Raw genomic sequence first — 26,015 nt, 5'->3', positions numbered from 1 at the left:
ACACACACAAACTGTTAAAAAGAAAATGCAGTGACTTACCTGGGGTCCAGTGGCTGCCTCATGCTGATTGGAGTCAGAGCTCCCACTCTGACTCCCTCCTCTCCTCCTGCGCGGCGCTCTGTTGGCTGGGAGAAGTGATGACTTCCTCCCAGCTCTGACATCATCACTGGGGCCCAGTTGCACTCTTAAAGAGCCGCAGTGCTACCCGGGCCCCAGGAAATCCATTGCCATCGGGTGGCCCCAAGAGCATGGGCCACCTGATGGGCTCCTTTAGTACACACACTGGAGGAACTACCGTGGTCGCAGGGGTCGCAGCTGCGACCGGGACCATCACTCCAGGGGGCCCGGCCGCCCTGTCGACCCCTGCGACCAGGGTCCCCGCCAGCATTTTGGTGCCGCCCCGACAGCGTGGAAAAACAGCTGAGCCGGCCCAAAATGCTGGCGGGCACTCCGGTCGCAGGGCTTGACATGGCGGCCAGGCCCCCTAGAGTGATGGGCCCGGTCGCAGCTGCGACCTTTGTGACCACGGTAGTTCCGCCAGTGTGTATATGTGTGTCTGTTAGTGAGAGAGTGTGTGTCTATCAAAGAATGTGTGTGTCTGTCACTGAGAGTGTATATGTGTTTGTCAGTGAGAGTGTGTGTGTATCTGTCACTAAAAGTGTGTCTCTAAGAGTGTGTGTCTGTCAGTGTCAAGGTGTTTGCAAGTTTGTGTTAAAGAGACATTCTAAGCACCAAGAAATCTTTAGCTTAAAAGCCCCCCCACAATTCCATGCTGTCCTATGGGGAAGCTAGAATGCACATCAGGTCTATATGGTCCTCTGTGAGGCTCTAATTCCTATACAGTGATCAGTGTCAGGCAGCTGGCAAAGACAAGCACCTATTATTGGGATGGGGGAAAGCAGGAAGACCTCACCAGGGTCTTTTCAGACACTGGGAGGTCTCCCTGACATTGGTGGTGTGAGAATAGCATAGGTATTTAAAGAAACACGCCACTGCTTAAATTAAAAAAAAGAAAAAATAGAAATAACAATTTAGTATATAGTACCCTATTGAAAACGTGCTTGCATTTAATTAATGCATTTTTTTATTGGGGTATATCTAAAAACAGCGTGCAAAACCTGCTCTGCTCTGGTGCCTTTGAAATCCCTCCCCTTCTAACCCCACCCAGACATTCAATTGCAGTTCAATGAGAAGTCTTTGCAAGGCAGGTGCTCTAAGAAATTGCTGCATCTCGAGTTTAGCTCCACTGAGCTAACCAAACTAGGAAGTAACAAGAGCCATTGTCTGCTGGAAATATAGAAAAGCATAAATTTCTATCGAAATCTGCACTTTTTGCAAAATGAAGCGTAGCAAGTTAGAGTGCTTTAGAATCTGAAGTGTCCCTTTAAACAGTTCGAAGGGCAAGGTGCAGCATTCACTTTGAGCATTGGGCATAGATTTTCTGTCTATATGGGGCCACTAACTGTGGCCTCAGCTGACAGAGGTGACCCTCAGGTATTGAAAGAAACCTGGGGTTGATTGGTACCATCATGGAGTTAGACCCTGCTGGAACTTTTACTGGTGAACAATCTATGCCATCAAGGTGTGTAAAGAACTGCACTGCATGATGGCATAGCCATAGACCTTAATGTGATCGTTAAGGGGTTACATTTGAAATTCACCTTGAGGAAACATTCCCTTTAGGAAACAGCCGTCAGTTTCATTTTGGTTGTATCAGTATGGTTTCAGATAACTTGTCTGGTGTGAATTAATTTCATTTGTTACAATGTTTAAAATGTTCACTCTATGTATATATATATATATATATATATATATATATATATATATATATATATATATATATATATATAGTGAAAATATTTGACAAAAAACTAGGGCACATGGTCATCGCCCATTGACTTATTTATAGCACCATAACCACTACAATGAGTTGTAGTGTTTGTGCTGCCTAGAATTATTTTAAATTTTTCAATTCTTTTGTGAATCTTTCCATTTTAATCAATACACCCATTTATCAGATTTGCAAGAATTCCATATATGCTTATAAACATACAATCCATATATAATACCTAATAATTTATTAATTACAATGGCCAGAGGTTGCATTTTTTTATTCTCTCCTTCTCAAAACCAAATCACATTACAGACTGTGGCCCACCAACACGTATCACCTTTTACCAGTCACACCCCCAAGGCCACATACAAGCCCTCCTAACACGTCGGCTGATTTGATGACCAGCAGACCCTTTCCGCGCAATGTCTTCCGGGATTTGTAGTCATTCTGCTGCTCCGACCAGTTCTTAGCTAAGCGCAGCTAAACTACAACGCCCGGCAGACACGTAGTGGGCGCCCACGTGACGAACCGCAGCCAATCAGCGCGCTAAGCATTAGGGGCTCTTTGTCCTGCTCGCGTTCTCCCATTGCGCATGCGCGCTGCGGACTGGGCTCAGGTAAGCCGTGGTATCGTTGTGGATTAAATTAACGCCGATTCTTGGATCTAGTGTTCGGTAGATTTTGGGATCGGGTGTTCTTGGACGGTCGATCGGCGAGGTACCGGCGCGGAGTTTGTTTTAGGGGATCTCCAGGGCTGTGATCAGGTGTTGGCATGCAGTGGATCCCCGCCATCCAGGCGTTGGTGGGCGCCTGCGGTGATCTAGGATCAGGCTGATACAATGTATCCAGTCACTGTGCGTGGAGTCTGGGAATGGAACACTGACGTTCCAAGGTCTAGAATCTTCTGCAATGTGTCCTGGGATCAGCTAACTCTGTGCACATGGAAAACCCTCCATTCACAGGGATGTGGCTGAGGAAAATCCAATGGCTCTCAGATTCATAATCATGTGGAACCACAGCCAGGATCAGGATTAGAAATCTCGCACTCTTACTCCATTTTACACGCTGTAATGGCACCTGGTGGTGGCCTCCTGTAACCAGATTGACGTTTGCAGTATGAGGGCCTGCATGGCATTGCAGATCAAACCTAATGTGCTATGCTGCAACCCATATAAAAAAGTGGCATTAACTGTGTGTATCATGCAACAAGCATATGTTGGACTGTTCAGTCGTGTGTGGAGATTTAATAATTAAAGGGACAATGAAGGCACCATAACCACTGTATGTTTTTGTAATGGATATGGTGCAATAAATCTGTCAGTTCTGTCTCAAAGGTGGTTGTTGTTAACCCCTTAAGGACCAAACTTCTGGAATAAAAGGCAATCATGACATGTCACACATGTCATGTGTCCTTAAGGGGTTAAACCATTCAAGTGGTTCAGCAAAAACTAGTGCTTTCCTGGAACTAAAGACAAGTCACTCAGCTGAAATAATCAGTTATGGATGACAAGGCTTTGGATCTAGGGGTAGTTTATTATTCAAAGGCAATTTGCGCATAAGTAGTAGTGATGGTGCTTTGTGTTCCTTTAATATACAATTCATATAGAATACTATTGAATGTTTTATAGGGTCACCCACCCGCCACTCTTCCCACTCTTTTATGATAAGGGGGAGTCTAATTTCTCTAAATGTAGTGGAGGAAATGAGAATCTGTAAGAGCTGGTACCTACTCACCATCAGCTGAACTCTGTGTACTCAGGATCTGGCTAGACATCTTTGAACACACAAATTGACACCCACCATTAGAATTTAAGATATTGAGCAATGACACCATTAGGAATGAGCAAATGTTTAACTCAACTTATTATTTTAGTCAAAGTGTTTCGTTTGCCTAATGTTTAGACAAGCAAAATGAAAATGTCAATTTTATTCATCCAATCATATGAATTTTTTTTTTACATTAAATTTAACACTCTCACTTATCTATATCTCTTCAGGGCAGGGCTGGACAAATTCATGGTACCAGGTCACCTGTGCTAAATGGTACATGAGACTGATACTAATTCTTCCTGATGTAAGGGATTAAAAAAAAAAAAAATACTCCACTGACTGACCTAAGACTTTATGGGAGAGAGGGCTTTCTCTGTGTTCTGATGTCCGAACCAGCTTTAGGTCTCAATATAATGTGTGGCACCCTGATTCACAGCTCCAAGTAGTAGTGATGCTTCATCCCCCTGACACTGTGACCCATAATGCTGAGCGGACGTGCAAGAGAGCTATAAAGCTGGTTGTGAATGCAAATGCAGGCCTCTCTAGCTAGATACTGAAAACAATGGTGCACTCATCCATATCCCATTCCTTACCTTGTTGTTAGCAGACGTAAGCAGCAATGAGGAGAATAATTTATGTTGGAACCCGTCGCCCAAATACCACCCACCGCTCCTTCTTTGATGCACCTTGGTCACATATTACGAACTGCACACACCAGTCTCCTATTTAACACATGTAGCATCCATAAGTTGTCCTTACAGCACAATACCGTACTCCGTTTTCTGCTTGTCAAAATCTATAGAGGACCAAGAGTTAAGTACTAGCTTGCTTGAACTCTCCAGAGACCTTGAAAATGAAAGTTAGGCAGATAGATTAATATATTTTGAGTAAGTGTTTTGGTATATATCTGTGGATCTTGAAGTACTTTCTTAAAAACATTTAAAGGGACATTATAGTCACCTAAACAACTTTAGCTTAACGAAGCCGTTTTGGTGTATAGATCATGCCTCTGATGCTTCACTGTTTAATGCTCTACCATTAAACAGTGAAGCATCAGAGGCATGATAAAGGGACACTCCAGGCACCCAGACCACTTCTGCCCATTGGTGTGGTCTGGGTGCCAACTCCCATCACCCTTAACCCTGCAAGTGTAATTATTGCAGTTTTTATAAACTGCAATAATTACCTTGCAGGGTTAACTCCTCCTCTAGTGGCTGTTTATCAGACCTGCAGTGCCAGGAAAATTGATTTGTTTTCCTGGCACTGGAGAGTCCCTTTAAATCACTTTTGTGTATGCCCATGCAGCTCTAGACACACCTCCCCTGGCTGTGACTCTCACAGCCTACATGGGGAAAAAATGGTTTCATTTTCAATCAGATGTAACTTACTTCATAAGTTTGTATCTCCTGCTGTAAATAAAATTTCAGTCACACACGGGAGTCTCATGCAAGTTCTAGCAAGCTATTAACAGAGCAGGAGATAGGAAAAAAAAATCTAAAACAGCTTTTGCAATAAAAGAAGTGTAAATATTAGGTGACTGTTTACAGGAAGTTTAGGAAGGCTGTGCTAGTCATATGCAGGGAGATGTGATTTAACTCCTAATTGGCAGAGACTTGATCCGTGAGACTGCAGGGGCATGATCTATACAGCAAACTTATTTTATGAAGCTAAAGTTGTTGCTGGTGACTATTGTGTCGCTTTTAGAGCAGGGGTGCCTAAGAGGTAGATCCCAAGGTGTTTAAAACTACAAGTTACTTACTTGGTAAATAAAGGGTTAAAAACCCTCTATTTACTTACTTGATCCCAGCGCCGATGTCCCTCTGCGCTGAGTCGAAGCTCCGCCCCTCCTCCATCCCGCGATGAGTTCATTAGAACTCCCCATAGGAAAGCATTGAATCAATGCTTTCCAATGGGGACAAATCTGATGCTGGAGGTCCTCGTGCAGAGCCTGAGGATGTCCAGCGTCCGAAAACAGACCTAAAGTCAGTTTCGATTCAGGAAGCCCTCTAGTGGCTCTCTAATACACAGCCAGTGGGGGCATACTTAGAGCTGCACAGATACACTGCACCCAGACCACTTCAATGAGCTGGAGGTGTCTGGCTGCCTACAGTGTCCCTTTAACTGTTTCTGTTAAACAGTTCTGTTTGCACAGCTATTCTAAGGTGGAATTTTATACTTTCACATGAGCATACCAGTTTTGGACATTATTCATTCACTGAGCATGTGATGCCCAGACCAGAAAGTGGCTCTGAAAACAAATCTTCTTGGTTGTGAGGTCTGAACATATATATCCCTTCAATAGCTGTCCAGCCAAGGTTTATGAGTAGTTCAAAACCTGGAGCAGGTCCTTTCATCAGATAAATGATATTGCCGAGTTTGCTGATAGCAGCTAAACCATGGCTGCTGTCACCCTATCGGCCGCTCCACCCAGGCAAAACAGGTGTCTTCATGGGTTTAGATTTAATTTGTGATGGATGATCAGTGAGTTGATTATTGATGTGACCGGAAAGAAAGGATGCTTGGGGGGGCGGAGCCAACTGCCGAACCGACTGGTCGCATCTGCAGAGAGCTCCTGGCGTTACCGGCCTAAACGACCAAAAACCTCGACAATATCACCCCCCTAAGCAGACCAGCTGCCCACACACGAAGCAGCAATGGGCAGGAAAAATAAAAAACCCAAGCAAGACCTGCCCCGGCCGGGCACCAGCACCGGAGACCTGTCGTGGCGAGCACATGGCGCACCAGAGCCTGACATGGGCGCCTACATGGATGACTTTGAGGACTCCGACGAACCGCTCTCTGAGCCAGAAGAGCTATGTTCACCCACAGTGTGGGCACCGGAGAAGCCTAACACGCAGCCAGACACAGCCCCGGTCACGAAAGCTGAAATGAGGGAGCTGCTGGCGGAACTCCGCCGGAATATCCAGGAGGACGTGGCAGACATGCGAAAAGATATAAAGGGCCTTACGGACCGCGTGGAAACCGTGGAGCAAAACTCCCACACGCATACAAGACAAGTGACCTCACTCCAGCAGGAGATCAAAATGCTGCAACAGCAGCACTTGAAGGTGGAACAGGCCATGGCAGCAATGGAGGACTCACGACGTGCCCAGAACATTAAGGTCAGAGGCATCGCAGAATCAGTCCCAGAATCTGAACTTCCCCACCTCATGAGGTGCCTGGTGAGTAAAATACTTCGACCAAAGCAAGCCAAGGGAGTAGGCCTCGACGGCGTATTTAGAATCCCTAAACCACCAACGGCCCCATCAGTAGCAACCAGGGACTTAATTGTCAAATTCCAGAAGCGACAGGACAACGAAGCAGTAATGGCCGCCATTAGAAGCAACACGCCGCTCATCTTTGAGGACATGACCCTCTCATTCTACACAGACTTATCTAGAGGGACTATGGCCTGGCGCTCAACCCTTAGGCCTTTCACTACCCTACTCCGCGAGCGCGACATTAGATACCGATGGCGCTCACCCCACAAGCTTCAAGTGCTCCAGGGAGAAACCACATACCTCATAGCGGATTTGCAGGAGGCGGATGCCCACCTTTCCACCCTGGGCCTTCCGGCGGACTCCATACAGCGACCCCGCACAACTTTCAAGCCCCACAAGTGGAATCCGGCTACCTCTGAGACTTTTGTTCCAGGTGGACCCACCCGTGCTGCACAGACTGTAGCCACCACCTGAGCGCTTTAGAAGGGGACGGCCAAGCCTCACCGGCCGCTCACATACTGTCTAGAGGCGTATGACAATGTGCGATTTTACTAACCCATTCGGGACCTTAAAGGCGGCTTACTCTGGCTTATATGCAGGGCATCTCTATGCTTAAAGAGAACGGAAACGTGACTCCGCAACGTAGGCTAAATCTAGCAATGTTATATACTGTTTGTTATACCTTAGATTGCTTACACATAGTTTTACTTTATGTATATATTGTGTCATTTGGCTACTGCTAAACTACAACCCGTGCATACATAGTATGACTACGATAGCGTATCAGAATTAGCGTTGAAAACCAAACGTCTGCACATGTCAATATTTGTTGGCTAATCTTACTCCATCATTATGTCCAGTTACGCATGTTTATAAAACTTAAAATTGTGTGAATTTTCATGCCACAGTCACAATGTTATGTATCTTGAATCACGCTGTTGTGGCGCTCGTTGAAATGATGTACCTACCTGCACAACAAAAAAAGAATAAAAACAAATAAAAAATGAAAGGATGCTTAGAACTTGACCTGTTTCACTGATTCCAGGGATCAAAAGAACTGGTTGTACTGCTAATTAAAAAAATAAAATAAAGACTGAGCCCTTTAGGTGTCATTTATTTATGTGTGTGCGACATCTCTCTTAATATGATAGGTGATTAATAATTTATTTGTATGATACTAGTTGATGCTATCCAGTAAATCAGGAATTAGCAAATGACTTGAACATTTTTGGCCTTAATAGCACAAATGGAAAAATAGCTGAATTTGATAATTTGTCCATTGCAGCCATCTTGGCTTAAATGTGCAATTCTCTAGTCAGTTTAGTCTAATTCCTGGTTTTGTATAGAACTCCACAGTGTGTCGTTCCTAAAATGACATATTTTTATGTATTCATTTTTAGGTTGGGAATCCTATCCTGATAACCCGATCTATAATTTTTCTTTTGCAAGGCAGAAGTAAGAGGTGAGTGAAATCTGGTTTAGTGGACAGTAACATGAGAATAAATGCTGGACAAGTACTAAATTCTACTAGAAAGTTTGTGGCAGCTCTTTTTTTTTTTTTTACTTCACAGTTCAGCAGATTTTTAAGCTATTTTTAATATCACATGTGCTTTCATTTCCTGGCATTTCGTCTGAGGTAAAAGCTCCCAGAATGCACCCTGCCTTGCTTGTTTAGTATTAATGTTAACCCTCTGACACACAGGGCCACAGTTATATTGTGCTCAGCAAGCAAGACATAATTTAGCAAATGTACAAATCTGTACTTGGTTAAAATGTATCTTTCTTTTTTTTTATTATACCCACACATGTCTATTTTTTTTTCTTTTCTTTAATCTATTTAACCACCAAGCAGGTTTAGGAGATATATAACATTACAATCTGTAAGTAAAAAAAATAATACATATGTCTAAATCTGAAAATGAAGAAAACACCCCAAATGTGTGTTGCTTTTTTTTTGTTTTTGTTTTTGTTTTTTTTTGCAAATACCTCCGGTTCAGCTTTTATTATTGAAGTATATAATATGGCTCTCAAGGTGCTACATTGTTAATGTGGTATAATAGGTCTCTAACCTAATACTGATCACGGAACCCATAATCCCATGGATAAAATTAAAATTCTTAAATGTATACATTTTGAGGCCTATTTATTTACTCCACCAGTGACTAATGTGATGGCTGTGGCAAGTTCTAAACTATCATTTTAAATTACTGAAAATTCAAACTTTAGTAAATCACTTCAATGTGTCTAACTGAAGGGAAGCAAGGGAGCAGTGCCATAGTGACTGAGGATGTTGTGGTGCAAAATATTATTTTAACCCCATGTTCAGTGTGTGTGTCATATTGATAAAACTCTATAAAAAGGCTATACTACAGGTAGAGTCCCTCTAAAATCCAGTCAAATGCTTTAGAATGCAGGTGACGGACTTCAGCGATCAATCACATTCTATGGTTAAAGTAGGGAAACAATATGAATAGCTCCCAGAAAAACGCCTCACTTAACCCCGTTCCGACCAATCGCAATCCAATCAAGCACAATTTTGTTCCTGTATACCCTATGCGAAAATAGTAATTTTAAAATAGGATTCTTATTGAACAAAATGTTATGATTATATAGACGGGCATTGTTTCTTTTAAAATAGTAAAGGTGAAATAGGTACTGCGTTTACACAACAATATCTTTAAACCAGAACACAGCTTGATAGATCAAATATGCAGCTAGAATTGAAGGAATTTTGTTATGCTAATAACAAACCAGTGATATAAGAGTATGTATGCTTTAAAGCAGGGCTATCCAAACTGGACAGGCCTGCTTTAAAGGGACACTGTAGGCACCCAGACCACTTCAGCTAATTGAAGTGGTCTGGGTGCTGTGTCCCTTTTGCACTTAAAGCTGCAATATAAAACATTGCAGTTCCAGAAAACTGCAATGTTTACATTGCAGCTCTGAGTCTGCCCACAGTGGCTGTCTACCAGACAGCCACTAGAGGGTTTCCGGAATTGACACGAACCTTTGGTCCGTAATCTGACGCTGGACGTCCTTACGCTCTGCATGAGGGCCTCCAGCGTCGGTTTGTTAACCATAGGAAACCATTTATTAATACTTTCCTATGGGGAAATCCTAATGCGAGTTTGGCCATTGGCGGAGGTGGGGGAGGAACATGGGCGGAGCCTGAGTGCGCCGAGGGACATGGGCGCTGGATTCAGGTAAGTGACTGGAGGGATTTTATCTGTAGGGACCTATAGTACTAGAAAAAGACGGCATTGTTTTCCTGGCATTATAGGATCCCTTTAACATTTCCCCTTTCTGCACCACAACCATCTCAAAAAAAGAGTTCTCCCTACAATTACCCTTTCTTACATTTTGAGTATTGAGTTCATATCATGCTAAAATTGTTCTGTAATCATAGAATTAGTGGAAATTTCTACTTTTCTGTGACCAAGGAAGTTAGTTGCAGACTCCTACTAGACATAACTAAAGTAAGGTAGTGGTGCTGTAGTAGCGCCTTTTGCTTGTACTCAGGTCCAAGTGACAGTCAGTGAATATGCAAAGTAAGAAGATAGAGGAATATGATATAGTGTAGTATTTTCTCGTGATCGGTGAAAGGAATATAGAAAAGCACCTCTTACAATTTATTGGCGCGTGCGACTAGCTCGAAGTGTTTGTGTTTGGGAGGTATAATCCCTGCCTGTGGATATACTGGTCCTTTTTGAAGTCTTTTGTGGATGGTGTATTCGGATCTGAACACTAGTAGAGATGTGCAGAATTTCAGAACTTGGTAGTGGCAGGTCATCGATAATGCAAAAAGAATAAAACAACCAATAGTGCTCATTGATAAAATGTAATAATATAAAATTAATAAGGAGAGGTACTCGCTAAGGGAGAGCAAAATGAGGTTTTGCTATATCATGAAGGCATAGGTGGTATAATCCCCACCAAGGATGTAAAAGGTGGAGTCCTCACAGTAAAATCTTCTTTAAAATAAAATACAAAACGCGTTTCGCCAATACGGCAGACTTTTTTTTTTTTTCTTTAAAAGTTGAAATACTTATGCGCCTAGTGCGCGTGCGCAGCAAAGACATACGCTGTCAGAACTCTAAATGGCAAACCACTAAACTTTACCATGTGTGACATTAACCCTGCGCCTTTTGGAAGTCCTCATTTCAGAAATGTTTGCTGTACTGTCCACTTGTTTGAAACCATTGCTTGGTCTAACATTTTGTCAGTACAGGTTAAACGCCACTGAGTAATGTGGCCGTGATTGATGTTAGAATGACAGTATAAAATGTATAAATAATATAAATATATATAAACATGTCTGGAACGTTCCTAAAGGATTACATTGTATTTTTGCACAGTCCCAATAATTTCAGCTCCAGCTTATACAATTCATCTTAAATTGTAAATAAAGTGCTCAGTTGCAGTATACTGTTAATCTTTGTCTACATCACAAATCGAGCTGATTCTCCTTTTGATATATACAGAGTAGAAGGACATGGATCCAGAGATTATACCAAAGATTGAGGAAGAAGATGAACAGTATGCCAGTAGCAGTCAGGACTCTCAGCAGAGTGACCTGCCTAATACCAGCACAGGTGAGAGATAAGCCACCTTGAGTGTGTGGAGTCATGCAAAGAACTGTTTTTTTAAATGTTGGTTTACAGTAGATGGCGTACAAGAGGTTTAGTCACTCAACTCAAGTGACGTGATTTGAAATTCAAATGGTAAAATTTAGGCAGACAGCGGACCTGGAACAATTCTACAAATGAGCTATAGTCACAGCTCAGCTCACCGCTATAGATCAGCTATTTTTGCCATTTGGATTTCTGTTCACTTCAGTGCAGAGTTCAGTGAATAGACTACTTGGAGTGAGTTGTAGTTTTAACACCTGGGAAGGGGAGAATGGATAACATACCTAGTCAGGCTTTAATTACAGCAAGTTTCATATCAAGAATGTGGCGTTACTGCACAAATAGGTTTTTGTTGTGTATGTTTTTTTTTTTTTGTATCAATTACGTTAGAAAAAAGTACTTTTGACTTGGGTCTGCCAGTGTTGCTTTCTGCCTTCACAGCAGCCAAAAGCTTTGTTCAGAGCGAAGTCTGGCTGTTTGGGGTTTAGCCCATTGGATGAGGGCAGTTAATTTATTGAGCGAGGCACAGATTAGGAGAGCTAATGGAAACTCATTAGCAGAAGCATATAACTCTCCTGCTTGCTAAGAGGAAGTGGGGATTGGCACCCGATGAGCTGTAGGTAAGAAGCCAGATCCATTCTAAAACAGTTTTCAATTGGCATTCCTGGCACAATGACCACTTCAGTGGACTATAGTGGTTATGGTGCTGAAGTGTTCCTTCAAAGGGTCATAACTACCATATGTTATATACCATTAGAAATACATAGATAATTATGAGATTATTTCAAGATGCACTATTTCCAGTTTAATAGATTGATCAATACTATTTGGAGAACAACTTAAAATGTTTTATTGCACTAAAACAATGACATTATATAGCATACATATTCCTATGTTTTCTTAAACATCAATGTTTAACTTAAGTTGTAAAACAAATATCTTAAAAATTAGAACTGCCTTATGTTACCCTCTTACCTAGGTTCCCGCTGGGTGATGCACATCTGGCTGCAGAGACTTGACATCAGCCAGCCTGGTTTCATGTTCTTGGCTGGTTAATGGCCTAGTAAAGGGACACTATAGTCACCAAAACAAGTTTACCTTAATGAAGCAGTTTAGATGTATAGATAATGGTACTGCAGCCTCACTGCTCAATTCTGCCATTTAGGAGTCAAATCACTTTGTTTATGCAGCCCTAGTCAAACCTCCCTACATGAGACTTGCACAGCTTTCCTAAACACTTCCTGTAAAGTCATCTAATGTTTACATTTCCTTTATTGTACAGTCTGTTTCTTAGAATTTTTTACCTACTGCTCTGTTAATGGCTTGTTAGACCTTGCAGGAACCTCATGTGTGATTTAAAGTTCAAATTACATTTAAATAAAAAAAAGTTCAAATTAAAGAGCAGGAGATAAAAACTTTTAAAGTTAACATGTGACACCATTTTTTTTTTCATGCAGGCTGTGTCAGTCACAGCCAGGGAAAGTGTGGCAAGGGCTGCGTAAACAGAAACAGAAGTGATTTAACTCCTAAATGGCAGTGAATTAAGAAGTTAAACTACAGGTGCATGATCTATACACAAAAATGGCTTCATTAAGCCAAAGTTGTTATGATGCCTATAATGTTCCTTTAATAATGCTGCCGGAGGTGAAGTTAGACCTTGGACAGCAATATGTAATATCTCTGTATGTGCCAAGTTTCATGTTGAAAAGCTGCACGTAGAGCTTTCAAGCACCATGACCACTTTGTCACTGAAGTGGCCATGGTGCTTGGTCAACTTTTACGGTAATGTGCTCATTGTGTGTACATAGATTTGTAGAATAAAAAATGAATTGAGGGCTTTATATGTTTATTTTATAACCTTTTTACACAAGTTCAATTACTTTGACTTAATGGAATTAATTTACCGAAAATGTAACTATTGCATGAATATACAACCTCATGCTACATAATTAATCCCTGTTTCGTGCTGGATAACCTTTGGGCTATAATATATCTTAAATAGAAATTGATTCTAGATAACAAAAAAAAAAAATCTCCATCCATAAGCTTTTTATTAAAATAAATCTGATTTATAAAAATTTTCTTAAATAATCACTTTTTTTATTTTTGTTCTGGTGACTATAGTGTCATTTTAAGTATGTGTGAAAGTGCATGGTAGACTTTGACTACATGTTCAAATTAACCCCTTGAGGACGCAGGACGGTTCAGGACCGTCATCGGCATTTTTGCGTTGCCGACCGACGACGGTCCTGAACCGTCCTAAATTTAAAATGTACTTACCCGATCGCCGTCGTTCCCCCGGCGGCGATCGGCGGTGCTCCCGTTGTGGGGAGACTGCCTGCAGCCCAGACAGTCTCCCCATGGCGGTTTAGGACCCCTGGGGCCATGTGATCGCCCAACAGGGCGACCACATGGTCACAATAGGTGTCCTAGACTCTGCCTGCAGGGGGACTGTCTGTGCTGACAGGCAGTCTCCCTGCAACTGTAAAATCAAAAAAAAAATTAAAGTTATAGTTAATAAAAAAAAATATATTATTATATATGTGTGTATATATATGATATATAGACATATATTATACCTATATAATATATGTCTATATATCATATATATAATGTCATGCTAAGTGTATTTTTATATTAATATGTACATATATTAATATAAAAATACACTTATAATTAATTTGCACACGTATATACCGTATATACTCGAGTATAAGCCGACCCGAATATAAGCCGAGGCCCCTAATTTTTCCCCAAAAAACTGGGAAAACTTATTGACTCGAGTATAAGACTAGGGTGGGAAATGCAGCAGCTACTGGTAAATTTCTAAATAAAATTAGATCCTAAAAAAAATATATTAATTGAATATTTATTTACAGTGTGTGTATAAAGAATGCAGTGTGTGCGTATGAGTGCAGCGTGTGTGCGTATGAGTGCAGCGTGTGTGCGTATGAGTGCAGCGTGTGTGCGTATGAATGCAGTGTGCGTATGAATGCAGTGTGTGCAGGGCCGGTGCAAGGATATTTGCCCCCCCCCACCCCATATGTCATGACCTCCCCTCCTCCTCCTTCAGTGGTCCTTACCTCCCCACCCCCGTGTTCCTTCACCCCCCTCCCCCAGTGGTCCCGACTCACCCCTCCCCTAGTGGTCCTTACCCTCCCCTCCCCTAGTGGTCCTTACCCTCCCCTCCCCTAGTGGTCCTTACCTCCCCCTCCCCTCCCCTAGTGGTCCTTACTTCCCCCTCCCCTCCCCTAGTGGTCCTTACTTCCCCCTCCCCTCCCCTAGTGGTCCTTATCCCCCCCTCCCTCCCATAGTGGTCCTTATCCCCCCCTCCCTCCCATAGTGGTCCTTATCCCCCCCTCCCTCCCATAGTGGTCCTTATCCCCCCTCCCTCCCATAGTGGTCCTTATCCCCCCCTCCCTCCCATAGTGGTCCTTATCCCCCCCTCCCTCCCTCCCATAGTGGTCCTTATCCCCCCCTCCCTCCCTCCCATAGTGGTCCTTATCCCCCCCTCCCTCCCATAGTGTTCCTTTTCTCCCCCCCTCCCTCCCATAGTGGTCCTTATCCCACCCCCTCCCTCCGATAGTGGTCCTTATCCCCCCTCCCTCCCATAGTGGTCCTTATCCCCCCTCCCTCCCATAGTGGTCCTTATCCCCCCTCCCTCCCATAGTGGTCCTTATCCCCCCTCCCATAGCGGTCCTTATACCCCCCCTCCCTCCCATAGTGGTCCTTATCCCCCCCTCCCTCCCATAGTGGTCTTTATCCCCCCCCCTCCCTCCCATAGTGGTCCTTATACCCTCCCTCCCTCCCATAGCGGTCCTTATACCCCCCCTCCCTCCCATAGCGGTCCTTATACCCCCCTCCCTCCCATAGTGGTCCTTATCCCACCCCCTCCCTCCCATAGTGGTCCTTATCCCCCCCCCTCCCTCCCATAGTGGTCCTTATCCCCCCCCTCCCTCCCATAGTGGTCCTTATCCCCCCCCTCCCTCCCATAGCGGTCCTTATACCCCCCCTCCCTCCCATAGCGGTCCTTATACCCCCCCTCCCTCCCATAGCGGTCCTTATACCCCCCCTCCCTCCCATAGCGGTCCTTATACCCCCCCTCCCTCCCATAGTGGTCCTTATCCCACCCCCTCCCTCCCATAGCGGTCCTTATACCCCCCCTCCCTCCCATAGCGGTCCTTATACCCCCCCTCCCTCCCATAGTGGTCCTTATCCCACCCCCTCCCTCCCACAGTAGTCCTTATACCCCCTTTTTTTTATTATAATTTTTTTCATTATTATTTTTTATTATTTATTGTATTTATATATTTTTTTATTTTTCGTCCCCCCTCCCTGCTTGATACATGGCAGGGAGGGGGGCTCTCCTTCCCTGGTGGTCCAGTGGCAGTTCAGTGGGGGGGAGAGTGGGGCTGGCAGAGCTGTAACTTACCTGTTCTGCAGCTCCTGTCAGCTCTCTCCTCCTCTGCGCCGTCCGTGCAGCTCCTTCTATCAGCTCACACTGTAAGTCTCGCGAGAGCCGCGGCTCTCGCGAGATTTACACTGGGAGCTGACCGAGGTGCTGAACGGACGGCGCGGAGGAGGAGAGAGCTGACAGGAGCTGCAGAACAGGTAAGTTACAGCTCTGCCAGCCCCACTCTCCCCCCAGTCTGTATTATGGCAATGTAAATTGCCATAATACAGACCTTGACTCGAGTATAAGCCGAGTTGGGGTTTTTCAGCCCAAAAAATGGGCTGAAAAACTCGGCTTATACTCGAGTATATACGGTATATAATATATATAATAACTATATATATTGTATATATATTATTATAAAATACGAATAATAAATAATTTAAATTAAATTAAAAAAATTAAAAATAATAATAAAAAATTGAAAAAAAATTATATCTATACGAAATTTTATTCTAACTGTATTTTGATATTAATATATATATATATTTATATCAAAATACACTTAGAATGAAATTGTATATATATCTATGTATATTTAAATAAATAAAAAGAATGCGAACTATTCATATGTCGATATACAAAATTACATAAATAATTATATAAATATACACGTAGACTTCAAATATATAAATATGCATATATATTTAAATTCTACGTGCGTATTTATGTAATATTTTTACATAATTAAGTTATTTTATTGATTGCAATTTAAGGGACCTGCCTGCCAACCCAGGCCGAAAGACCAGAGAATTTAATTTGCTATCACTGTATTTTACCCTGTAACGTTCTACGACACCCTAAAACCTGTACATGGGGGGTACTGTTTTACTCGGGAGACTTCGCTGAACACAAATATTAGTGATTCAAAACAGTAAAACATATCACAGCGATGATATTGTCAGTGAAAGTGACTTTTTTTGATTTTTCACACACAAACAGCACTTTTACTGATGATATAATTGTTGTGATACATTTTCCAGTTTTGAAACACTAATATTTGTGTTCAGCAAAGTCTCCTGAGTAGAACAGGACCCCCCATGTACAGGTTTTATAGCGTTTTTGAAAGTTACAGGGTCAAATATATAGGTCAAATATTTTTACATTGAAAATGGCCAGGTTGGTTACGTTGCCTTTGAGAGCGTATGGTAGCCCAGGAATGAGAATTACCCCCATGATGGCATACCATTTGCAAAAGAAGACAACCCAAGGTATTGCAAATGGGGTAAGTCCAGTCGTTTTTAGTAACCACTTAGTCACAAACACTGGCCAAAATTAGCGTTCAATTTAGTTTTTTACTTTTTTCACACACAAACAAATATGAACGCTAACTTTGGCCAGTGTTTGCGACTAAGTGGCTACTAAAAAAGTCTGGACATACCCCATGTTGAATACCCTGGGTTGTCTACTTTTAAAAAAATATGTACATGTGGGGTGTTATTTAGCAATTTATGACAGATAACAGTGTTACAATGTCACTATTGATACATTTTAAAAATGTATGTTTTGAAACCGCAATATACTACTTGTACTTATAGCCCTATAACATGCAAAAAAAAAGCATGTAAACACTGGGTATTTTTGAACTCAGGACAACATTTTGAATCTATTTAGCATTTTTTTTCATTCGCATTTGTAGATGAGTAAAAGATTTTTCACATAAAATTCAAAAAACGTGTATTTTTTCATTTTCATTTTTTTTAAATTAAATTAGATGAGATTATATAAATAATGGTATGTAAAGAAAGCCCCTTTTGTCCTGAAAAAAACAATATATAATTTGTATGGGAACAGTAAATGAGAGAGCGGAAAATTACAGCTAAACACAAACACCACAAAAGTGTCAAAAAGATGCCTGGTCGCAAATGTACAACATCGCAAAAAAAGTCCAGTCCTTAACCCCTTAAGGACCAAACTTCTGGAATAAAATGGAATCATGACGTGTCACACATGTCATGTGTCCTTAAGGGGTTAAGGGGTTAAGGACTTATTCAAGTGTAATTGTTTTTATTTATTTTATTTTTTTGTTTTCCAGATACTGGTTCACCAAGCGCACTTGTGCCAAAAGACTCTCCTGTTTCACCAGAGATAGATGCGATTACTGAATCTAGTTATCCAATAGAAAGATTAAGGAAGCGGAGGAAAAAAATCATTGCTGTTGGAGAGTTGAACAAGGAATTCATACCAGACTGGGAGCAACAGATGCAACCAACAGATAATGAGAATAGCTCAGAAGAAAACAAGGATGCTGAGTATGTACATTACGCTAGGAAACGTACACACCGTGTGCGAAAAAACACAGGGAAGGGCATCAAACGCTCAATGGATTTAACCAAAGTTACCATTCAGTATACACCTTACAAGCCACAGAAACAGTTTATATGTTCGGATTGTGGAAGAGCCTTCATTTCAACATCACAGTTGATCATACACCAGAGGTCACACACCGGAGAGAGACCTTTTGAATGTGCCACGTGTGGGAAATGCTTCATGAGAAAGTCTTCCCTTCAGATTCATGAAAGGGTCCATACTGGAGAAAGGCCATATCCATGTACTGATTGTGGTAAGAGGTTCACCACCAGCGCTGGTCTCACCACACATAAAAGAATCCACACAGGAGAGCGACCCTATGTATGCTGTGAATGTGGTAAGAGCTTCACCAGTAACTCTTCTCTGTTCATACATAACAGAACACACAGAGGAGAGAGGCCATATATATGTGTTGAATGTGGGAAAACCTTTTCTTGTACATCTGCTCTGGTTATCCACAAGCGGTCGCACACCGGAGAGAAGCCGTTTACTTGTGAAATGTGCGGGAAAAGTTTTGCTGATAATTCGAGACTTGTTAAACACAGGACGACTCACACAGGAGATTGGGCGCATGTTTGTGCTGTGTGCGGCAAAGGTTTCACATGCATGTCTAATCTTACCATTCACCATAGATCGCACACTGGAGAACGACCTTATGAATGCAATAAGTGTGATAAGCGGTTCGCCAAAACAAGAGATCTTAAAAGACATGTGCAAGCTCATACCGGAGAAAGACCATTTGCCTGCTCTGAATGTGGCAAGCGATTTATGCGCAAGTCTCATCTTACCACCCACTTGAAAATTCACGCCAACCAACCTATTCTAATCCCCTGAATGAAGATAACTCACATTGAATCATGAGATTTACACAACTCCTAACTGGGGGGGCCAACATGTAGCACACCACCTCTTGTAGAATAGCCGCATCCATGATACTCTGCAATACTTGGATGACTACATTTGGCCAACCCTGACCTTGAACTAGAACCTCTGATAAAAATATGACATCTTTACTAGAGCCTTTTGGAAGAATGAACTCTAAGAATTGAAAGAGCAAGTAACAAAGAAAGAAGATTTGGATTTACATTTTGTTCATCATTTGTACACAGCTGTTAAGTAACACAAATGTACTTTGCACACAGTGAACATACAAGTGTTACATCCAGTCACCTTGTACTGATAGATATTGCAGCTAAAGGCTCCGAAGGTTTTGTTACCTTATTGTTAATCTGTTCTACTACCCTGCTTAGATTATGGAACATGGTGAATTAGAAGGATAGTTTCTGAATTCTGAGGTTGAAAACTGCAAATATTTTGAAAAATAATTTGCGAAGACTGTAGGTAATATAGCTTCTAACCACTTACTCAAGTAGTAGTGAATAAGTAGTATGCTTTCCTTTTTTTTTTTTTTTTTTTATATATATATTTGGTGACCAGTATTTCTCGATCCCGAAGCTAAAACCTATATGTGTACCAAATGCAGCTTTTAATAGAAGTAATATTTGTCTAAAGCAGGGTTCACCAAAATTTGTCCCTCCAGATGTTGCTGAACTACAACTCCCGTGATTCTTGAATGAAAAAGGTAGCCAAAGAATCATGGGAGTTGTAATTCAGCAACATCTGGAGGTGCGCAGTTTGTAGAAACTTGGTCTAAAGACTTTACTGTCACTTTAACTTAAAAATAATCATCTGTCGTTGAAGACTTTATTTTTTATTTAAATTTTTTTCACCCCATATTTTTCAGAATTGTAGTTCTGGACAGATTAAATCATGGAACGTCACACAGTAGGATAAAGAGGTTATTTAAATTGATAGCATGTTTATGATTCATTGGTATCATGTTGCAGATTTAAGAATTACGTATTCTTACTAGTAATCATTGAAGCCGTTCGGAAATTTCTAAATTTTATAGGCTGTATGGACTCCCACGAGGAGGCTGGTCTACACAGGCAATGGGACCTATACCGTTTTGGTAACCTTAATTTGGGAGGGGGCATATTTTTTTTTTATTTTTTTTCCCCTCTCCTACTTGATCGGTAGTGCTAAGCTATGCTTTATTATTTTTTGTTTTGTTTTGAGAAACAAAACTTGCATCCATGCCTTTCGATGTGCCAATGCCTTCTTGATGTGTCACTCTTTCCTCCTTGCTTCTGGATCAAAGTACAACATCTGGTGTTTGTTATTGTGTATTCAATAATAATGTTAAACTCTATCTTTAAAGTTTAAATAAAAAAAGTTACATATAATTGATAATGTAGATTGAAATTTTATAAGTAGATGAACAGTATTAACCAAATCCTAAAGCCTGTAACATTGTCAGTCTAATAACCTGATTAACCGTGAATCTCTCTTCAATGTCACGAGCTGACCTTTCTTTTCCTGTGCTTTTGTTTCCTTTATTAAAAATGTTTTACTGCAATTTCAGTTGTGTGTTTTTTGTTTTTAAGTAATACGTTTGAGCCAATACATGTTTGTCGTGTGCTGAAACTGACAAACGGGTAGGCCTGAGTGAAAGGGCACAAATATTATCAAAACAAATAAATTAGAATGGCGCAAGTATTTATAAAGTAAAGTGTTACCACCAAAGGCAAACTCCGAACAGCAATATATTTGCTACAAGGAACTCTGATATAGTAAATCCCCAAAATAGTAAAGAAAATAAAAAATGTTGGTGCGCAGACAATTTCTTTTAAAAGTGTCAGTGTCGGAAAAGTGGCAGAGTATATGAAATTCCCAGAGATATACAAATTAATATCGATTTGTGAAGAAAAACGTTCTCAAAATATCACACTGTGAAAGAGCACAAAGTCTTGTGGTAAAACAGAATTGTATACTTGCACTCTCCTTATGAAGCAGGTCTCAAAAATCTAAAATACATAAACAGACCTAGTGCAATAAAGCCAGAGTAAAATATGAAAATATGTAGTGCTCTATGAGAAATACACTCACAATTATGGAGTGGTTATAGTACCACTCCGGACTATCAGGCACCGGGAGTATCAGACCGTAGAGATTGTTGGATCCTGACACAGGTTTTCAGATGGCTCACCACTAGCCGAAAGCATAAGGTAAAAGGCTTTATTATACAAAAGAGAGGTTTTAGAGGTTTTTATTCGAGGGCGCCTAATATAATTATATAGAAAAAGGAAGATATAGATCTTATCTACTAGCAGCTATAACACTCTTTGGGTTCTCCTATTCACTCAGAAAACCAATAGTGAGAAATAGAACACTCAATGTGCTAAAAGCAGGTTTAGGTGATATCACCCCTGTCACACACGGTAGCGTATAGTGCAGCGCTAAAGAAGCTCAAAGGCTTACCCATACAGCATGGGCCGTTTTCAGATATTTGCCGGAAAAACAAAATACAAAAAAAATACACAATAGTATAATATAGTTTGTAAATTGATATAAATTAAGCAAAAAGTAAAAAAAAAAGGGAATGCTCACAAGTCAAGAGCCTTTTCAACGTTATGGCTCTGAACGTACTTGCTTCCTGTGCCTTTAAGGTAGCAACAGAAACCTTCTTGCTTGTACCCCTTCACAGACTCCAGTTATATTATATTTATTATATTACAATCAAATATATAAAATACTCCACTAGGGAGATAAAAACAAAGTTGATAAAAAAATAAATATATATATATATATTTTTCGTGTGATGTGATAAATTTCTTAATTTTATAATTTTTATTATGTCCATGGGGATCCCGAAAGTTGGTTATGTGTCTCTTTGTGCTGTTGGTATTTCTGCATGCCAAACAGACACCACAACCAAAAAAAACTTTTTTTTTGTTTTTTTTGTTTGTTTTTTATATATGATTATCATCTAGAATTTTAAGATTTGGTGCTCCTCTGTAAACTATTTGTGGTTTCTCCGGTAAGATTGTACTTAAGATTATCACTTCTTAAAATTGGCAAGCAGGTATACAAACTATGAGAGATCATAAAAACTTTCTGTGAGCGCCTGGGCCCGATAATCGACTGCAAACAGGGGCACAAAGCCTTGGATCGAACCGCAACCAACCTCATCTATTTTTTTTTTTTTTTTTTTTTTTTTTTTTTTATAATTCTTTATTTTTTTCGTGCACATTAGTAACATAACGCTCTGGTGCGCCACAACAGCGACATCAGGATGAGATTAAAGAACATTTGCAAAACAGATTGTGACATATATGTTAGTCAGGCACATTTTTAAATTATTAGGATTATTATTTCAACAGTGTAGATTCTCGCTTGAGTAATTATAAAACATCATTAATTAAGCTCTGCGTGTCAGGTGATGTGGACCAAGGTTAGGTAAGCATACAGATACTGATCCTGACTATTTGCTAGTCAATGCCATATTTTCTTTTGGTATTGCTTTAAACAAAATTAGCTAGACACAAATATGAACAAATATATGAACTGAAATATGAACAAAGAAAGTCCACCCTGACCAGCTATGCTAAAGTTCAAACTGCTAGTAATCAAGCTCTTCTAGGCTGACCAGAACAGCAAGTGAACATCTTTCTTGGCTGTCTGAGCGTTAAGAGAGTGGTTGCAAGTTATACTAGGGATAGGTATACCTTGGCATTGCATGTTATGGCAATCATTATTCTAGCACAGTTTTGTTATAATAATATGAGTTAAGCTAGTCATATTCATGCTTAATGTGTGCTTAATGTGAGGTCGCTTGATCTAAAAAAAAAATTTTTCCCTCTCATTGGTCCCCTGTTTGGGCCGTTGGAAGGGTCGTGCAGGGATTAGTTGCTTAGACATTTATGGAAGATCCTCTGAGTAGTAAAAAATTATTAAAGCAAAAAGAAAAGGAAAAATAAAACGGGTGAAGAGTCCTTAGCTAGACCTTAGTCCCATTGCTGTGTGGTTCATCCGATGCCTTGGATGGGCTCCCCCTGCACTGTCTGCTGCAGCTGCGTTGCGGGTCTGCTCTGTGGGCCAGTGTACAGCATGCTGTGCTTCGTGGCACCGTGTGTGTGAGGCGAACGACTCCTCCATCTCCCATGCTTGTCGGTGTGTAGCTGAAGCGAGCCATGCGCTCTGGCGCTCTCTGGGGAGACCTCTTGGAGTCGTGGATGCAGGTTACCTCTTCCGCCCCGGAGCTGTAGGAGAGCTGGTGCCCATGTACCACGAGCCTGGGTACCTTTGTGGCCCAGGGTCGTCCCTCTTGGGACTTTGCAGCGGGCCTGAATCTTGGGTCGTTGTGGCTTTCGCTTGACTGCCCTCCGCCAGTGTGGTCGGCACCTGTGGGGTGTTCCCCCTGTTGCTCTCTGCCCGGGAGGGCCAGTAGTGCTTGAGTCCAGAGATCGGGTCAGTAATGTGCCCTGAAGAGAATTCTCCAGCCTCCTTTCGCCACATGTTTTGTACTGTGCAGGTGGCGCATAAGTAGTGATGGCGCTCTTGCGGCGCCGGCCTTTCGGGCGCCTGGTGTCTGTGAGAGTGTTGGGGTTCTGCCGTGTGGTCACCCGGACTGGGCTAGGTAGCTTGCCCTTTGCTTGGGTCGTCAGGTGGGGTGGTCGCATGCAGGCTGTCAGTTTCTCCCAGAAGGAGTTGAATATTGCGGCCAGTCGGAGCTCCGTGTCTGCTGCGATATGGTAAGCGTCCCCAGTCACCGCCATCTTGAGGGCCTCGTGTGTCGGATTGCCCCCCACTGGTACAGGCTCGGTTTCAGTGTTGCGGTGGGGCTGTGCTGGGCTGCCCCTGTTACCCAGGGGAGACCGGGATATCCCCCGCCGGTCCATAGGGGGGGGGGTTGGATGCAGGTGTGACCAAGGGGCTACGTGCGTCGTTGAGGTCGGGGTGAGCGGCCGCCTCACCTCGGTTCGGTCTCGAGAAGGCCCCAGTGGCTTGGGAGGGTTCCCGAGGGGTGTTCGTCGCTTGTTTGGGGTCTTTGGATACCCCCGGGTTTCTCCTGCCTGCAATGCGCCTTTTTGCCGGTATGTACTCAGATTTTCGGGGTATTTGTCCCCAGATAAGTCGCTTCTATGCTGGAGCTCTTTCATTGTGCGGCTTTCCTGCTCGGCAGTTAGGCTCCGCCCCCCACCAACCTCATCTTACTCTACTGAGGCTGGTGAATCGGGGGATACCCTTCAAGCCCAAGTACCCGTCAGAATGACCGAGCCGAGGCTTGGGGCCTACAGCATGCAGGGCAAGGAAGAGACGGCCGCTCTCCCAGCCCATCAAGACAAGCAACACCCACGGTATCCAGCTCCCCCACAGGACTGGCAGGGGTTATCCCGGTCCAACTAGCTCCGATCCACACACCTCCGTGGTCTCTGAGGACTGGCACGAATCTTAGCCAACTACAATGCCTGCAGACGGATAGCCACTATAACATGGCGGATGCACAGCCTGGCGAAGTACACGTGTCTCCAGAGAACCGCTATGGCACTACCGAGCCCCTGTCTTCCCGCTGGAACAAACTGCTCGACAATTTCTGGGCACGGATTGAGGCCAGACACGCTGCAGCACAAACGCAACAGCAAAAGAGCTGAAGCACCACAAGTACACAGAGAGACGATGGCCGGAAAGGGAGTTGGAAACCCTCAGGCACTACCTCGAGGAAGCAACCCACCATTCAACGCATTAGCCCATCCGAGCCAAAGGTCACTAAGGGGAAGACCCCAGCACATCACCCACGCAGACGGAGGCCTGCCCGCCGCGGGCGGCGCAACACCATCCAGGCCCCCAGACCTGTCCCGATGGGAAAGGACCCGGTTCCCGAGTTCGTGGGAACAAGATGCTGGCCTTGTCACAGGCCCGGTGCTGGAGGGAGGAACCGACCTGCCCCTGGCCATCAGCCGTCACCTGTACCTACCCGGAGCCACCAATGCAGCCCCCCCTGGAGGAATAGGATAATCTGCTGACACGCGGGCTGTCCACTCACCACTCATGAACGGACGCTATCCAGAGGCACATAGGCTCTGAAACCCCAAACTGATGCAGACCTCGTTTGAATAAGTATATGGTCCCACACATAATGTGTGCTCCTATGATAAGCTCCCAACCATACACCAGCATTACACAACATATCTACTTACAGATACTCCATCTAGCATCACGACACCCAACCTGACACTTATACTTGCATTGTACCCTGCTATATGGCGGTCCCTCCAATCACTGTCTAAACCACAGTTGGTTAATTTCTGTTTGTTGCCTAAGTAAATCGAGATAATGCCTGTTTACACCATAACCACGGAGGTACGTCTATCGTTAGAAATGCATGTTATAGGCTCACTCATCCAAATAATCTCACAAGCATGTCCTCTAACTCTTGTAACCATACTTGTTAAGGTCGAGACACGTCAGACAGTTAAAGCCTATTTCTTGGTATACAAATGAGCACAGCTCCACTAGACTGTTAGCAGTCATGTTGTAAAAACACTGACCTAGCATTAGAAGTTGCCTATCGGCTGTCAAGCTAATTGTGTATAAGGGCTATATGTGCCCGACTAAACTGAGAAGGCAAAGTTCTTTAAAACATAAAATGAAGCAGATACTTATGTGAGAAAATATCGATGTTATTAACTACTGTACTCATATGTTTATCCACGGATATATTTCTCCTTTTCTTCCTTTCTGTAATGTCCACACAATGCTTCAATAAAATAAAGATTGACAAAAAATCTAAATAAAAAAAAGATCCGATAAAGATACTTTATTTAATAGTATTTGAGTTTTATTAAAGTTTAGTTTAAAATTTGAAAAACGGGCATATTCTTCAATCAAATGGATGACATTGGGGATAGAGAATTTTGGATTGGCTAGATTTAAAAGGACATTGTCCGTATACAAGGA

At 42.4% G+C, this 26,015-nt stretch overlaps 1 protein-coding gene across 3 annotated transcripts; it reads left to right on the top strand.

Annotated features, from left to right (window-relative positions):
• The first annotated feature begins 2,405 nt into the window (after positions 1–2,405).
• LOC134583045 (zinc finger protein 501-like) lies at positions 2,406–20,637 on the top strand. 3 transcript variants are annotated; one of them, XM_063439799.1, is made up of 4 exons: positions 2,406–2,450; positions 8,225–8,286; positions 11,311–11,416; positions 17,941–20,637. In XM_063439799.1, the coding sequence occupies exons 3-4, from the start codon at positions 11,317–11,319 to the stop codon at positions 19,047–19,049; spliced, it is 1,209 nt and encodes a 402-aa protein (XP_063295869.1). In that variant the 5' UTR covers positions 2,406–2,450; positions 8,225–8,286; positions 11,311–11,316; the 3' UTR covers positions 19,050–20,637. The 3 variants fall into 3 exon arrangements, with proteins under 3 accessions (XP_063295869.1, XP_063295867.1, XP_063295868.1); XM_063439797.1 differs by having other exon boundaries at positions 11,306–11,416; XM_063439798.1 differs by lacking the exon at positions 2,406–2,450 and adding an exon at positions 3,828–3,907 and having other exon boundaries at positions 11,306–11,416.
• Positions 20,638–26,015: the final 5,378 nt, after the last annotated feature.

This window comes from Pelobates fuscus, chromosome 13 (assembly GCF_036172605.1).
Source record: "Pelobates fuscus isolate aPelFus1 chromosome 13, aPelFus1.pri, whole genome shotgun sequence".
Taxonomy (NCBI): domain Eukaryota; kingdom Metazoa; phylum Chordata; class Amphibia; order Anura; family Pelobatidae; genus Pelobates; species Pelobates fuscus.
This window is presented reverse-complemented; position numbering and strand designations above follow the sequence as displayed.

Coding starts and splice junctions, on each gene's coding strand:
- LOC134583045 (XM_063439799.1), top strand. CDS start 11,317: ATGGATCCAGAGATTATACCAAAGATTGAGGAAGAAGATGAACAGTAT. Junction 11,417..17,940: donor CCTGCCTAATACCAGCACAG/GTGAGAGATAAG, acceptor TTTGTTTTCCAG/ATACTGGTTCACCAAGCGCA.